The sequence below is a fragment of the Lactuca saligna genome, chromosome 8, assembly GCF_052625555.1.
Source record: "Lactuca saligna cultivar CGN05327 chromosome 8, ASM5262555v1, whole genome shotgun sequence".
Taxonomy (NCBI): domain Eukaryota; kingdom Viridiplantae; phylum Streptophyta; class Magnoliopsida; order Asterales; family Asteraceae; genus Lactuca; species Lactuca saligna.
In genome coordinates, this window is record NC_136424.1 from 71,342,886 (window position 1) to 71,360,278 (window position 17,393).

The window sequence follows — 17,393 nt, forward strand, 5'->3', positions numbered from 1 at the left end:
AGTAATTTACCATTTAGGGTCAAAATAACATGTAAATCTATATTGGATCTAAATTACAAATTTTGTCAATTATCAAAATAGATCGTAAATGGATTTAATGAGATATTGTGATGGATTACCCTATATTAAAAAAATGGTCATTAAAGTGAGCACTCATATTCTTATGCAAACAAACTCTCAAACATTTACCACTTCTATGTAGGGATGAGCTTACGATTCGTTGGACCGATTCAGACCAGAAAAAAAGACCGGGACCAGAGCGGATATTCATATCAGTGAGCCGGTTTTCGGGTTTTGTTTTTAACACTAATTAGGTTTCGGGTTTGAACCGGACCGCACCAGAAATACGGGATTTAACCCGGACCAAACCGAAAAACATTTTCACCTTAATTTCTTTTATAGATATCACCTACAAATATTTATTACTAATCTAATCATATTTCATAAAAAAAATGAATTTTAAGGATCTAAGTCATTGTTGTTATCATCATCTAATGATTATATACAACAAATAAGAAATTTCCATATGAGTATAATGAATATTAAGTAAGTTAGATATGTAATAAAAATGTACGATTAATTGATTATAATTATATTTTATTTTTTTCAGCAAAATATATTGTTTTTTTTAAGAACACAACATAAAATATATTATATTTATTTCATTCTAGTACATTGAGTAACATATAATTTTACGAGAAATTGATTTAAAAGTTTTCAGATTAATATAATTCTACTTATTACCTTTGCATTCATCTTCTTTTATGTATTTTATTAGTCGAATTGTGCAAACAATAAAGATAAGAAACCCAATTTGGTGCCCGGAACAGGACCAGATCGAAACTGTAAACCTAGTTTAGTATGCAGAACTGCACTGGACCGGACCAGACCTGGTCCTGATACACCTAAAGACGGTCCGGTTTTCGGGTATGTTAATTCATGATTTTCGGTCTTCGAACTAGGCAAGTCGAGGTCTAACCCGTTGCTCATCCCTACTTCTACCCATTTCAATGAAATTTAGGGTATGTTGATGATGCTATTGAATACTTAATATGGAAATGATTGTGACGAGTTTAACCGATTTATAATATTTTTTGATAAATCACTAGGGGTATGTTTGGGGTAGCTTTTTTATGTCAAAAGTGATTTTTAAAAAAAATGTTTATTAGCTTATGGCTTGTAGGAAAAGCTGGTTTTAAAAAATGTTTGGATGTGAAAATGTGGTTTTTCGGAAGTAAAATGGTTAAAAAACTAAAAACTAGGAATGGCAATGGGGCGGGTTCGGGGCGGGGCATGGATTCCCAAACCCGCCCCGATAACTTTCGGGTATCTTATCGGGGCGCCCCATTGGGTTTCAGGTATCTTATCGGGTTTACAACAACTGATAACGGAATCTTTATTCTCTTTTAGGGTACCCCAATGTCTTATAAAATATACATGTTCTAGCAACTCTTTTAAATTAAAAACATGATGCATCACTTTAATAAATTAAACTGGACGTTATATAAAAAATTATTTGATTTAAGTTTTGTTTAATACGTCAAAACAGATAAAAATGATCATTAACACCAGATTGTTAATAACTAAAAATATTGTCCACGATAAGTATTTTATATTTGAACGTGTCCAATTAACAGCAAAATTTTTTGAACATTATATATATATATATATATATATATATATATATATATATATATATATATATATATATATAATCGGGGCGGGGCGAGGATAACCCACTCCCTGCCCCGAACCCGATAACGACCCGTTACCCGCCCCGAAATGATCGGGTTCGGGTTTTTTTGCCATCCCTACTAAAAACCTAGGATTTTCTAGTTTTTTAAAAGCTTTACTTTTTCCTATCTAAAAAGCTGATTTAAAAAACGTTTTTTAAATAGACAAACACTTTTTTAGCTTATTAGCTTTTTAAAAAGCTATAAAGCTAATAAACTTTTTTTAAAAGTTATCCCAAACACCCACTACGTATGAAATCCGTGTATTACACGAGTTGATTTAAAAAAAATTAAACATTAAATTAAAGTATAAACAGAAAATATTTTTTAATGTACAACTTTAAAATAAGAGAAGAAGAAACATATTTATTGCAATTTAATATATATATATATATATATATATATATATATATATATATATATATATATATATATATATATATATATATATAGATATTTAATACTTTACATATATAACTATATGACTTTAATTTTAACAAATGAAACAAACCAAAAATTGACAAATGTATAATATTTATTTCAAAAATACTATAAAATGACAAGTATCAAAACTCATGAGAGATTGACATGTGGTAAAAAATATCTTCATTTACTAAAAAGGATATTAAGCTGTTTTTTTTGTATGCTCTTTAATATATATATATATATATATATATATATATATATATATATATATATATATATATGTGTGTGTGTGTGTGTGTGTGTAATGTTAATTATAGAACTATCAAAATTGACTTCATTGTGATTAAATAACACATTTTTCTTTCATTTTTAGTTTCTTCCTATTGCCTTTTAACTCATATTATATTTGATTTCCTTATTCATCCCCAATATCTATCTATTTCAAATGTATTTTTTATTAGACCTTTAATAGGTTTCATAACATCCTTCACTGCCTATCTTATGTATCCTTGTATGGTTTTTCTATGACGGCTTATGAAAAGAGGTTTAGTGGATTTTTTTTAATGAATAATTCCGATCTTTCAATGTAGTTTTCTGTATTAAATTTCAATTTGGAGACCTACAAGTAGTTGGTAAAATATTCTTATATATGGTTTTGGTGCTAAATTAAACTTATAAAATTTCATAAAAATATATATCAAGCTTAGCATAAGCTCTAATAGAGGATGCAAGAAAGACGGTAGATAAATTTGAATGCATTTTGTTAAAATTATATAGTTTTTGATGGTTATATATATATATATATATATATATATATATATATATATATATATATATATATATATATATATATATATGTTCAGGTTCATTTGAGACCATTCTAATTTTGTGAGACCGTGAGACCAAATCTAAAAATAATTTTAAAATGCAAAATAAATGGAAAAATCCAAAGATTCTTTTTTTTTAAATATTATTTTCGGAACTTGAATTAACTAAAAATAAATAAAAATAAAAATCCGTTGTTTTTTTAAAAATAAGTGAAATATTCTAATAGAATATTACACTGACATATTCTAAAAAATAATTTTAAAATGCAAAATAAATGGAAAAATCTAAAAATTCTTTTTTTAAATATTATTTTCGGAACTTGAATTAACTAAAAAAAATAAAAAATAAATAAAAAAAATTCTATTTTTTTTGAAAAATACGTGAAATATTCTAAATAGAATATTATACTGTACATATTCTAAAAATAATTTTAAAATGCAAAATAAGTGGAAAAAATCAAAAAATTCTTTTTTTAAATATTATTTTCGAAACATGAATTAACTAAAAAAAATAAAAAAAATAAAAAAAAATAAAAAAATGCGTCTCACGGTCTCACAAAATATAGGTGGTCTCAAATGAACCTAACCTATATATATATATATATATATATATATATATATATATATATATATATATATATATATATATATATATATATATATATATATATATATATATATATATATATATATATATAGTCTTGTTCGAAAGGAAGTCAGTTGTTTGTTTTCCCGTTAAGTTCTCATATCGTTTGTATAACCAACTCTTGACTTTGTATAATAATTTCCTCCAAAAAAATCTCATTCAACACAAATGATTAATTTATATAATAAATATATAGTTGTACTAAAAAAATAACATATTTTAAATTATCATTAACTGTAAAAAATAGTACACTAGATTTTTATTGCAAGTAAATTGTTATTTATGAAAATATGATAACATTAATTTCTATAAAGTTTGATGAATATGATTTCATCCATTATTTGCTACACTATTCTATATTTATTAGAATTTAACATTATTTATATTTGATAATGTTATGACTTATCAAAGTTTTTTTTATCTTTTTAATTTAGTATACATTTTTTTGAATTTCGATTTATAATTTATTAAAAATGATGTAAATACTGTTACAAGATTTATTATTTTACAGAAAAGTGTATGATAAAGTATTGATGGTTACATTCAACCCACAGAAGGTGGAGTCGAAATTTCGAGCTGAAAAAGATGCTGAAACGTGAAAGAATATACCGTGGAAGATACTTAATTACAGTATTTGTTTGTTGCATATAAAATCTAAGCATCAGCGCCCCCAATATTTCCATCACCTTCCGGATGATCTTCAGAGAGACAAAAAGGTCTGTATCAATTCATTATTTACTTCGAAAATTCCCTTTCATCGTTTTCTGTAATTTCTTTTGATTCTACTGGACAGTTTTAGTGTTCATTTTTTATTTCTTATTATTTTATTGAGCATTGACATGCATGCATGCATGAATCACAAGCACACACTTCCTCTGTTTTTTTTTCGCACGGAAACTTGATTTTTGTTAATGGCGATTTTTGGTTCTTTCGAAGATGATTATGATGTTAGAGATCTTCGTAATATATGATAATAATAACTGTACTGATTTGAAGATCAAACCAAATGTTGAAATTATATGGATTGAATGCATGAACGATTAATGGAGATGATTGATTCATGTGATCCACGAGTTATGTGGTGCATAGAAATTTGATTTTAATTATTGGCGAGTTTGAGTTATTTCGAATATGATTTTACAGTTCTTCGTATTACTTGATGAATCGCACCTTTACTGATCAGTTGGAGACGATTGATTCATGAAACTAATGAATTCCCTACGTATGTATGATTGCAGAGTTTGACGAGATCTGTTGAAGAATTAGGGTTTTTGGAAACCGGAGAAGTTTCCGGAAGTAATTAAGAAAAATGTCGACAGCTGGAAATTTGAAAGTTCTGAATGCTCTGGATGGCGCCAAAACTCAGTGGTATCATTTCACAGCGATAGTGATTGCAGGGATGGGGTTTTTCACGGACGCCTACGATCTCTTCTGTATCTCTCTCGTAACCAAAATGCTTGGCCGCATTTACTACACAAAACCAGGTTCACCGAAGCCTGGAAGCTTACCACCAAATGTCTCCGCCATGGTCAACGGTGTAGCCCTCACCGGAACCCTCGCCGGTCAACTATTCTTCGGGTGGCTCGGGGATAAGCTCGGAAGGAAGAAGGTGTACGGAATCACACTCATGCTCATGTGTCTCTGCTCTATAGCTTCCGGTTTATCCTTCGGGAGCTCTCCAAAATCAGTGTTGACCACTCTCTGCTTTTTCCGGTTCTGGCTCGGGTTTGGGATTGGTGGCGATTACCCGCTCTCCGCCACCATAATGTCGGAATATTCAAACAAAAAAACACGCGGTGGGTTTATCGCGGCGGTTTTCGCAATGCAAGGGTTTGGGATTTTAGGAGGTGGTGTGTTCGCCATTATCATTTCATCTGTGTTCAATTCAAGTTACAAAGCTCCACCGTATGAAATCGATCCGGTGAAATCAACAGTTCCTGAAGCCGATTATGTCTGGAGGATCATCTTGATGGCTGGAGCTCTCCCGGCTCTCCTCACTTTCTATTCAAGATCGAAGATGCCGGAAACCGCCCGTTACACCGCCCTGGTGGCCAAGAACGCCACCAAAGCCGCTTCCGACATGTCTAAAGTGTTGAATGTTGAAATCGAATCCGATCAACAGAAAGTAAACGCAAAATCCGACGACGACTATGGGCTTTTTTCTAAAAAGTTCCTTAAACAACATGGGAAACACTTGCTTGGAACCACCACCACTTGGTTTCTACTCGACATCGCTTTCTACAGTCAAAATCTTTTCCAAAAAGACATATTCACCGCTATCGGGTGGATCCCACCAGCAAAAACAATGAACGCGATTGAAGAAGTTTACAGAATCGCAAGAGCTCAAACACTAATCGCGCTTTGCAGTACTGTTCCCGGTTACTGGTTCACTGTGTTCTTGATCGATAGGATCGGAAGATTCACGATTCAGATGATCGGGTTCTCCATGATGACCATATTCATGTTCGCGTTAGCTTTCCCTTACGACCACTGGACTCGCCCTGAAAACAATATCAAATTTGTTGTCATGTACTCCTTCACTTTCTTCTTTGCCAATTTCGGCCCTAACACCACCACGTTTGTGGTCCCGGCGGAGATTTTTCCGGCAAGGGTGAGGTCGACCTGCCATGGTATCTCAGCTGCATCGGGGAAGCTTGGGGCAATGGTGGGTGCTTTTGGGTTCTTGTATTTGGCTCAGAATCAAGATCCGGCCAAGACAGATGCGGGTTATCCACCGGGTATTGGAGTGAAAAACTCACTGATTGTGTTGGGTGTGGTTAACCTTTTGGGAACTTTGTGTACTTTGTTAGTCCCAGAATCCAAAGGGAAGTCGCTTGAGGAAATCACCGGTGAGTCCAAGAACGAAACCAATGATTCACGGGCTTAGGTAGAGTTGTATGTATCGGCCTATTAAGTACACCATTAATAACATTCCTCCTACCTTTTTAGTTTTAAAAAATGTAACTTCCGTGTGACTGGCACGTTAGTCCGATGAATGCAAAAGAGTATAACTACAAGCTGTTTTATTTTGTCATCTTCTGCTTAACAAACTACATAAGACAACCAATATACATAAAAAAAAACTACACAATACAACCATGCATATTTGTATAACGATGTGTTACAAACTACACGAGAACCACTAAAAGGCTAGCTTAAAAAGTGCATAAAGAAAAATCAGTAGACGCGTTCTCTAAGCACATCGAGCTCCATTTCTGTAGAATCAGTAGCCTGAATCTCATAATGAACGCCATCTAAGTCGTGTCTGAGGCGGCCTTTAGATGTTGCATACAGCATTTTGGCACGGATCCGAGAAGATTCTGGTGACCTAGATTAAGACAACATGCAATTAAGTTAGGGATACACACAAATCATTACAAGACAAAACAAAACAAAACTGTATCTTGTTTGAATAAAATATTATCCAAGTCTACATGTAACAAGGAAAGCTAATAACCAGGCGATGAAGAATATCTTGCTCTTTTGACAGTTATCGGAAGTCACGAAGTCAAAGTCATAAACGGCATATCTGCAATCGTTTTCTGGCAAGGCTGATGTGAAATCTTCGTAACTCTCAGCAGGGCTGCCTGTTTTTTCAACAACAACTTGGTTTTTCTTCTCATCGATCTTAAAGATTACATACCGGTGAGCCTTTTTCCTTTGTAGTTCCAGAAACGTGCCTTTGCAGTGCTCAGCTACACCCATCCCAGAAGAAGCATTCGACTGTGAATCAAACACCGTATACATAAGAACCTTAGAATCAGAAACAAAAACTAAAAGAAGGAACCCGGCGGACATTTCGTCGAACACCTTGAAGGCATCCTACTGATTCTGTCTATCAATCCAACAGGTTGATACGGTTGTGGAGAAGATTTGCCAAGTTAAGAGTGAACAGAGACCATACATGTTACACAAATAGCAATAGCAATCCCGGCGGTGATTTCGAACGGAATAGGAAGTCGAAATGCAGAATCGACCATAATCTCGGAAGCACAATAACATAATAACAGATAATAGAAAAAATATTGGATCAATACGTACCCCTCCTCGGAATCTAAACGACATGATTGATCTTCGATGCGAATAGCTATAGGCTCCACAAATTGCAGTATCAAGAAGTCGGAGATCACCGTAAGAAAAAACAGGAATGAGGATTTATAAGTGGAGAAGGTAGTGCATACGAAAAAGGATTCGGGAAGGAAGGTGGGATTCCGGTTCGAATCGATTTAGATCGGTGCGTTAACTCAACGCAACTTTGCCAACTTTTCCTTTCGTGCGTGCCTGTGTGGGTTCCGGAGTCCGGACTTCCGCTTCTTAAACCGTGAAACGGCAACTAGTTTCTGCAATCTCAATATTCATTTTTGTTTTTTGTTTTTTATGTACATAAACAACAAACGTTTTTGAATTTCTATTTTAGTAAAAAAAAAAAACGGTCTTTTTTTTTTATTTTTTATTATATGCTTTTTAATTAATGTTATTTCACTTGTAGATTTTTTATTTTTAAATTTTAATTTCTAGGTATATTAAATTAATAATATTATAACAAAAATCAAAATAAAATTAATAGAGATTATAAGGTGATATAATGTTACGTATTTATTTATTTAAATCAACGATTATAATTTTATTTAACCAAAAAAATATCTTTTAATTAATAATTTATTTTAAATAATTGATTTTTAATTTTTAGTTTTTACTATAAAAATTTAATTAATTTTGTAATCATGGTTTTCTTAGGTCATAAACTAGTAAATTATCTTTAATTCTTTGTTTGCAATGTTTACACAAATAATTTACACTTAAGTTAATAGTTTACTAAGTTATGAGACATGTATTACATGAGCTTTTATATATATATATATATATATATATATATATATATATATATATATATATATATATATATAAATTTCAAAATATTTGAGATGTTTGAATTTATAAGAAAATGAGAAAAATATTAAATTATTAAAATTAGAAATTTTTTCTCTTTTAGATTTAAACAAATAATTTACATAAATAAACAAAGAAAATTAATGGTTTTTTAATTTATGAATTTTGAAATTAAAATGTATGGGTATTAATAAAACTAATATTCATTTATTGTTATGTTTATTGCAAGTATTATATTTAAATATTATATATAATTTAATAAAATAAAAAAACCATAAGATTACATGTGGAAAAATATTAATTTAAAATAACATGTGAAAAAATGATTAAGGATATGTCATGTGACAAAAAAAAAAATTATTTATTAGAATAGATGAATAAAAGAAACCTATGCCCGATATAAAAAATTGACGAATAGATATCTTTTAATTAAATGTTAAAGATTTTAATTTTTAACAGATATAAATTTAAAAGTAAAATAGGAGTCCAGTAAACTTGATGCCTAGGTGATGAGAATACATGAATGGAATGAAAATAGTAAAATCCAAAAACATCCTTTTGACACTTGTATTTCATGATTTACCTTTTTATATAGTAAAATGGAAACTGAACTAACATATTAAAGCGTACTAATGTTTACCGTTTTAATAAGAAATTTTTTTAAAATAAATGTTCTTTTAAAAATAGAATAATTAATAATCTCACATATTTCTTCTATGGCCATATTTTTAATAATTGACCCACTGAGAAATGGTGTGGCTAATTCGAAATACAAATTTGCTGGTATTCATTGTCGTTTTTTATCTTTCGCAATCCTCACTTCAAGTATGGTCCAACCATGCAAACTGAGGGTTGATTAAACAGGAAGTAGAACGAAGAATTGGATAATAACTAATAAGCAATGAGTAACATTTTTGCATTGGTCGCATGATAAATGGTGTGACCACTATGAAATTGTGAAATGAGGATATGATGTCGTTTTTATGTTTCAAAATCCCCATAGCAAAATAAGCGTTGAGTAGTAAGAAATTAGTATTGCCAAATGAGAGTTAAGAATGAGAATCGAACATTTAGTACCGGGATATTGTATCCGATATGATGTTATTTGTAGTATTTTGAGATTTTATTGTGTATGAAGTTATTCTTTTTATTCTTTGCATTGTGAAACTGTTTATATAATTTATGAAAATGATGATTTTTATTAACAATTGTTTTTAATTGTAAAGATATTCAATGACCATTTTTTGTAGCACAAAATAGCATCATATTACGAAAATAAAGTCTTTAAGTTGAAAAGTACTTTTGTAAATGAAATAGCGTGAAAAAAAAAAAAAAAAAAAAAAAAAAAAAAAAAAAACTTTTAGAAAAGACCGTAGTAAAGGTTATTTCTAGGAGGCACATCCTAAGATATTGATAATAGTGAGAAATTCATGAAATCTTTATCTATTTTTTTCGGTATATAATCAATTTATACATTTAATGATGAGAAGTTTAATGATAAAACGAGTCTAGCTATTTGTAGAAAGCTCAACTCATTAAACAAGTAAAACCCGAGCTTCTCCAGCTTTGAAATTAGCCTCAAAAGAAACAAAATTTGAGCTCGAACTCCTTGAATATAAACGAGTTGAACTCGGATCGAGCAATCTTTAATCTTTCAAATTCAGAGCATGTGATGATCTTTAAAGTGTTTATCAACTTCTTAATTCTTAAAAGAATGAGTTATATTTAGATAATAAAAAATTGTTTCAAATACCCTAATTTTTCTTTTACTACTTTATACGGTTGTCTCTCTTTATCTTTTCTCCAAACCATTAAAGGAAAATGACTCTTGAGGGTAATTAACTTTTGCGTTTGTACTCATTTGATCCCTTTTTTTTGTATTCAATATACCATCGAACTTGTTTGTTTGTGTTCACCATAACCCTTTTGACCGACTTTTGATCTGTGATAACCGGTCAAAGGGTTATGGTGAACACAAACAACAAGTTCGATTGTATATTAAGTACAAAAAAAGGAAATGGACCAAATGAGAAGAAACTTAACAGTTGGTTACCCTCCTTAGTTATTTTCCCTTTATTCTTTACAACAAATCTCACGTCATCTCCTACTGATATTAATGACTTTATGAGATTCATTCTTACTTCTCTTCAAAACATAACCCACGAAAGAACAATATTCATACACGTACAGCTTTGTAATGCACTTGAATATTTATTAGGGGAATCTTGACTAAGCAAGCGCATTTCATGACTACATTTACATTTCCAATCGAATGATTTATCGTATCATGGATTCTAGACAAAACTACAAACAAGTGGAATCATACGTGTTGTGATTTTTTAGTTTACTTAGCTTTAAAATCGAATTCATGGGATGAGATACAACATCAATATGTACAATATCATGCTGCTTTTGCAGTCACATCACCATAATATACCTTGAGGTAAACGTTTATGCTGATAAATATACATCTCATACACAATCATATCCTTTTGAAGAGAGGTGTTGACAGCTAACCACAGTAAGCATAACATAAACCAAATTTTAATGAAGTTATCCATCTAAAACGCTTTTCATATACGTTATAACCAAAAAAAGTTGCAGTCTTTGATAATTTTGTAACTTTAATTTCATTTAACTTTTCGGGGAAAATGGCTCAGGAGGGTAACCAACTGTTAAGTTTGTTCTCATTTGGTCCCTCTTTTTTTTCGTACTCAATATACCATTGAACTTGTTGTTTGTGTTCACCATAACCCTTTGACCGACTATCACATGGTCAAAAGCTGGTCAAAAGGTTATAGTGAACACAAACAACAAGTTCAATGGTATATTGAATACAAAAAAAAAAAAAATAATAATAAAGAAACCAAATGAATATAAACATAAAAATTAATTACCCTCAAGAGTCATTTTCCTACCCTTAAAAATAAAGAATCTCCTAAAAATTTAGATTTTAAAAGTTTATGCCGAACAACCATGAGTTTAAAAAAAAAAAAAAAAAAAATCCTTTTAATTACGCATTACTCGTTTGTACAATTTGAAGGGGGGGAGAAAATGCAATTACTGTTTGTAACCTCTACTTTTTCTATGTTTCTACCAACTTTGGGGACTCCGAGGAGAACCAAAAGGGTTTTCTACAAAAACAAACCCAAGATCTCACACTGTAAATCGCAGTAAAAAACATGGAATCTGAAGGTATTCTTCATCTGGGGTCACTATCTTCTTCTGTTTTTCTTATTAAAAAATTTACAATCGGTATCCGATTTCTCTATTATAATATTCAATTTCGTGTTTAGGGCAACAACAAAACTCATCCAACCCATCAGCCGTGATCGCAGCTCTTCTATGTAAAAGAGCCAAACAACATGAAGAACTTCGAAGCATCGAAAAACAGGTTTCATTTCGGCCTAACGTTTCCTTGATCTTGTAATTTCATTAGTTTCTTGATTTCCGTCAACTGTCGTCACAATCTGCTTCCTTAAATTCGTTTATTAGGTCTTTTGTTAATTTTGATAGGTCCGTAGGTTTCTTCAATCTTTAAATTTGAGTTTCTGCTTTGTGTTTGAAGAAATTCACTGGTAACAAAAGAAAGTTTCAAGATTTTCAATCAATTACCGATTCGCAAATAGTTCACATATATACAATTGTGTTTTGGCATCCTCTAAAAAAGGAAAGTTTAAAGGTTCTTGGATCAACGGAGATAAAAGAAACAAAGATTCACAATTTCAGTTCTAGTGTATATTTTCAGTCTCTTTCTAATAACGAAAGTTTCAAAAAATTTCTAGGGTTACCAAAATCTTTAGGTTAAGAGACAGTAGTCTGGATGTTCCCCCTGCATTTCACAATTAGGGTTCCCTTCCTGAAAGCTCCAACAACTTACTTTCAGTTTCCTTTTTCAAGGACAAATGTTTTAAAATGAAATGTATGAGGACAATGTTGTATCTATATCCATATCCGTATCCGTATCTGATTGTGATGTTATATAAATTTCATGACAACTAAAAACCTAACTGTTTTTTTAATGTTTTGTTCAAGGTTTATGACATGGAAACAGCTTATCTACAAGATCCAAGCCAAAGTGGAAACGTATTAAAAGGTTACGAAGGGTTTCTGTCAGCATCTAAGAGCACTTCATTGTAATTCCAAAAACTACTCCCTTAACTTTCTTTGATCCATATCTTTATTCTCTACTATATACAATTACTATCTCATCGGTCCCATTAAAATTGCAACGAAAATTCAAATGTCTAAATTACCCTTTGACAAATGCAAAATAAAGACATCTTGTGGACCCATGTCAATGCTATATACATATTTGATGTTGGTAATGGGCAAATAGGTCATTTAATTGACTCGAGTTACTTGTTTCGATTTCAGCTACAAGCGGTCTAGGAAATTTCAGGTGGAAGATAGGCTCTTTTCACTATCTTCGGTCACCTCACAAGCGGTATTGTTTGTTTATATTTTGGTTATTTTTTCTTTAATAACTGCTCATATTGGCTCATCAACCGTTTTAATATATTATTATTATTATTATTATTATTATTTTAATGTGGCTTCTTAGACCGAAGAACATGCTGCAATGGGAGCTGCATCTGCGATGGGACCGTAAGCACCTTCTTCTGCCCTACTAATATACTGTGTTTGACATTCATTGAACTGAGACTGATATCAGTGTTGGGGCAAAATTGTAAATTTTGGGAATGTTTTATTTGGTCAGGGGAAAGCCGAAAAAGGGTAGACCGGGACCCAGGGATGTGAGAAGAATCAGGCAGTACAGTGAACCTGACTTTGACTATGAAGATGATCCTGATTTGATTTGAGATATTTGGTTTTATGGAGGCTTACAACTAGGTATGCTACAAGAGAAGGGATAAAGATATATAATAACAAAAGTTTGGTTTTGACGTTAATGGTGGATGAAAGATTGTTGCTCTTATGTATATATTATATATGCATATAAACATTTATGAATTTAGCGTGATGAACCCAAAACCTATATCGTGAAAGCTTACATTGCTCAACTTGTGAATGGTTGATCCATAATCCATTTTGATATTGATCCATGGGTCGGATTAAGAGGATGATTTATAATCCATTCTTGTTTGGAGTTGCACATTAGGCTCATATTCTTAGAAGGCACCTAATTTGTGGGCCTTTATTACAATTTCATCATCTGGTGTAAGAAAGAATTGACCTTCAACAACTTTAAATTTTAAAAAAATTGTATTCATTTTACATTGTAAGAAAGAAATCGAATTGCATAATTAGATTCAGAAAGAATAAGAAGTTTCAAAAAAGTTATAACTTACATTGTATTGAAGATGATCTAGAACTTCAGATTCATTGCATATGCACAGAATCAAAAGGAAAAAGATTATTTTCTAGAAGTGGTAGTATGATCTTGTTTTAGAATAAACCAAATTTTTATTATTTAATTATGTTGCGATAAACCAAGAAGGCTTGATCAATTTGTATCATAATATACGATGTCATTGTAGTCAAACATATATCAATTGCCTACTTCTTTAGCCGTTAGAAACTTAGATCACTTGATTTTTCGTCACATTAGTTGTTTTGAAAAGGGAAAATGACTTAAAAAGGTAATAATGTTTCAAAAACATTCAAAAAACACCATTATTCTTTTTTTAGTGAAAAAAATATCATGTTACCGGGTATTATAAGTTAGCCGGTTAAAAGATTTATGAGAATAATTGTGCCCTTACCCTTTGTTATTTCCCCCAAAATCAAGGGTTCTTTCCTTCTACTTCGTTCGTTCATTCTTTCCATAGAATCACAATGGATTTCAACTTCACAATCGAAGTAAATCATACAGGTTCGTTTGTCCCCAAACCAATTGTGTATTTCAATCCAGTAAAAATGGTTGTTAGCAATGTCGATTTCAGAAGCATGAGTTTCATGGAGTTCATCTCGTATGTGAAGAACTTGGTCAAGGATGGAACAATCAGTGTGTACTATTGTCTTCCACAACGTTCACTGAGAGATGGGTTAAGAGTCTTGGAAGATGAAAATGATTATGTTTGTTTCCTTGATGTTGGATATGAGAATGGGGGTATCATCAATTTGTACATTGATCACAGTCAATATCCAGTTATGGAGTGGATTGAAGAAGAGATAGTTGAAGATGGATCGATAGATGGTAATACGGATGATGATGATGATGTAGACTCTGAGCTTTCAGATGATGAGTTCGTGGAGCATGAGCTTGATGATGATGTGATACAACTACAACCATCTGATGATCCTCTCATTAGAAGAAAATTTTTCAAGCCTCCAAGAGTTGTGGATGATGAGAAAGATGATAAGAAAGATGTCAAGAAAAATCCTTATAAGTATCTAGTTCATGATCCTAACCAAAAATGGGATACAATGTTTCCAATCTTAGGTATGAAATTCTGTGATCGTTATGAACTTAAGCATTTGTTAAGCAATTATACTGTCGCTAATGGGTATAAACTTTGGTATGAAAAAAATGATTCAACTAGATTATTAGTTAGATGTTGCAAAGGTGAAGAGAAGTCTAAATGCCCTTTTACGTTGTGGGCAACTTGGATGAGTAAAGAAAGATCATTTCAGATTAAGTCCTTAATATCTGAACATAATTGTAGTAGGGCCTTCAATTTAGGTTCAATGGTCACATATAGTTGGATTGGAAAACAGTTAATAGAAACCATAATAGATAATCTAAGAATTAGTTACATGAAAATGGCAGCAACAGTCCTTAGAGATTTTAATCTAAAAGTTAGTTTTGGTCAGTGTAGAAATGCCAAAAAATTTGCAATGGATGAGATAGAAGGGAGCTTGGTGGCACACTATGAAAAGCTTAGGAGTTATGGTTTGGAGTTATTGAGGACTAATCCAGGTTCCACAGTGAAATTGGATGTGGATATCATGCCTGATTCTGCAGTCCATTTTTCTAAGATGTATATTTGCTTGAAGGCTGTGAAGGATGGTTGGATTGAGGGGTGTAGTAGAGTGATCGGTGTAGATGGATGTTTTTTAAAGGGACTTTGTAGAGGTGAGGTACTTTCAGTTGTTGGTATGGATACTAATAACCAAATGTATCCTCTAGCCTCGGATGTTGTACCAGTTGAAAATAAGGCAAACTGGAAATGATTTTTGGATCTATTACTTGAAGACATTGATATGGGACAAGGCAGAGGACTAACCATCATCTCTGACCAACACAAGGTACTCAACTGTTTTTTAAATACATTATTTCTATTTTATTTTTAATTTATAATGACATCAAAATGTTAATTAATAGGGATTGATTGAAGCAGTTAAGGAAAGAGTGTCAGAATGTGAGCATAGACAATGTGCTAGACATGTTTATGCCAACTTCAAGAAAAAATTCTTAGGAACTGAATACAGGAAATTTTTCTGGTTTGCTGCCAAGGCCACAACAACCACAAAATTTGAAGATATCATGAAGGAGATCAAACTGATTGACAGTACTGCCTATGAACACCTGAAGGAAAAAAAACCAAACACATGGTCTAGGGCATTTTTTAGGGAAGATAGTGGTAGTGATTCCATTGAAAATGATGTATCAGAGTCATTTAATGCAGCTATTGTGGAAGCTAGAAAAAACCAATAATAGCAATGTTGATAGATATTAGAGTATATGTCATGGAAACGATGTTTACTCATAAAAGGAAGGGACTGAAGTGGAACTTGGAGATTTGTCCCTCAATTAGAAGGAAGATTGAGGACATGAAGAAAATATAGAGGTATATATATATATATACACACACACACACACACACACTAACTTATATGTTACATTTCATAACAGGTTTTGGGGAGTAATTCCAAGTGGTTTTCATTAATATGAGAGTAGATGGTTGGATGAGGTGTATGCAGTTGACTTACATAAAAGAACCTGTGGATGTAGATCATGGCAGCTGACAGGTATACTATGTGTCCATGCTATTTCTGCAATCTTGTGCTTGAATGGGAATATAGAGGAGTATGTAGCAAATTGGTACACAACACAAATGTTTGGAAGCTGCTACAGGTATAATGTTAAGCCAATAAATGGACATGAAATGTGGCCAGCAAATGATATGAATACCATCTTACCACAAAAGCGTAGAAGAATGTCTGGCAGACCAAAGATAAACAGGAAGAAATGCATTTCAGAAAGAAGTGACAGACACACTGGTAGCAAAGTTGGGACCACTTCTAAATGCAGTTTATGTTCCCAACAAGGTCATAACAAGAGGAAATGTCCTATGAAACTGCTTAATGCAGTAGATGATTCAGATCTCTTTGATTACCATGAGCTATTTGAGGGTGAGGGACAGGGTCAAGGGCAAGGACAGGGAGAAGGATATGGACAAGGCCATGGGGAAGCTGAGGATGCTGGAGTTGATTTAGAGGAGGAAATTGGAGGTGATTCAGAGAAAGAAGTTGGAGGAGATTCAGAGGATGATTTAGAGGTGGAGGTTGAACAAGTGGTTGATGAAGAAGTGGTGAATCCTGGAAACCAGCATGTGGTTGCTCCATCTTTGAAAAGGAGAAAGTGTGGCCCTTCTCAAAGGAACACAAAACTTAGGTTGAGGAGGAAAGTGGTGACCAAAGATGATACAGGGTGAAGTCTTGAAAATCATCTCACACTCTTGGAACAGTAATGGGGACAACTTTTGTGAAGGATATCTTTTGTTAGCTTTTGTCTTTGTGATCTTTTGTTAGCTTTAGTGCAGGACATCTTTTGGTAGGGAATCTTTTGTTGGGCACAACTTTTGATGTCATGTTTACATTTAAGTCAAAAACTGATGAATGTGGTTTAGTGCAGGACATCTTTTGGTTAGGTGTAATGTGTCTTTTGATAACTTGTTTATATTT

At 32.1% G+C, this 17,393-nt stretch overlaps 2 protein-coding genes and 1 pseudogene across 3 annotated transcripts; 2 read left to right on the top strand and 1 right to left on the bottom strand.

The window, feature by feature from the left end:
* Positions 1–4,242: 4,242 nt before the first annotated feature.
* Positions 4,243–6,659, top strand: LOC145008430 (putative inorganic phosphate transporter 1-7 pseudogene; annotated as a pseudogene). The gene is made up of 2 exons (XR_013663430.1): positions 4,243–4,348; positions 4,871–6,659. The product of XR_013663430.1 is annotated as a putative inorganic phosphate transporter 1-7 pseudogene (transcript).
* Positions 6,641–7,963, bottom strand: LOC145008431 (actin-depolymerizing factor-like). Its single transcript, XM_078967052.1, has 3 exons — positions 7,674–7,963; positions 7,090–7,355; positions 6,641–6,960 (listed from the first exon to the last, which is right to left on the bottom strand). Exons 1-3 carry the CDS (start codon positions 7,695–7,697, stop codon positions 6,810–6,812), a joined length of 441 nt encoding a protein of 146 aa, XP_078823178.1. The 5' UTR covers positions 7,698–7,963; the 3' UTR covers positions 6,641–6,809.
* A 3,636-nt stretch (positions 7,964–11,599) lies between these two features.
* On the top strand, positions 11,600–13,640 carry LOC145008191 (uncharacterized). Its single transcript, XM_078966817.1, has 6 exons — positions 11,600–11,717; positions 11,819–11,916; positions 12,558–12,658; positions 12,900–12,969; positions 13,087–13,130; positions 13,243–13,640. The coding sequence occupies exons 1-6, from the start codon at positions 11,705–11,707 to the stop codon at positions 13,343–13,345; spliced, it is 429 nt and encodes a 142-aa protein (XP_078822943.1). The 5' UTR covers positions 11,600–11,704; the 3' UTR covers positions 13,346–13,640.
* Positions 13,641–17,393: the final 3,753 nt, after the last annotated feature.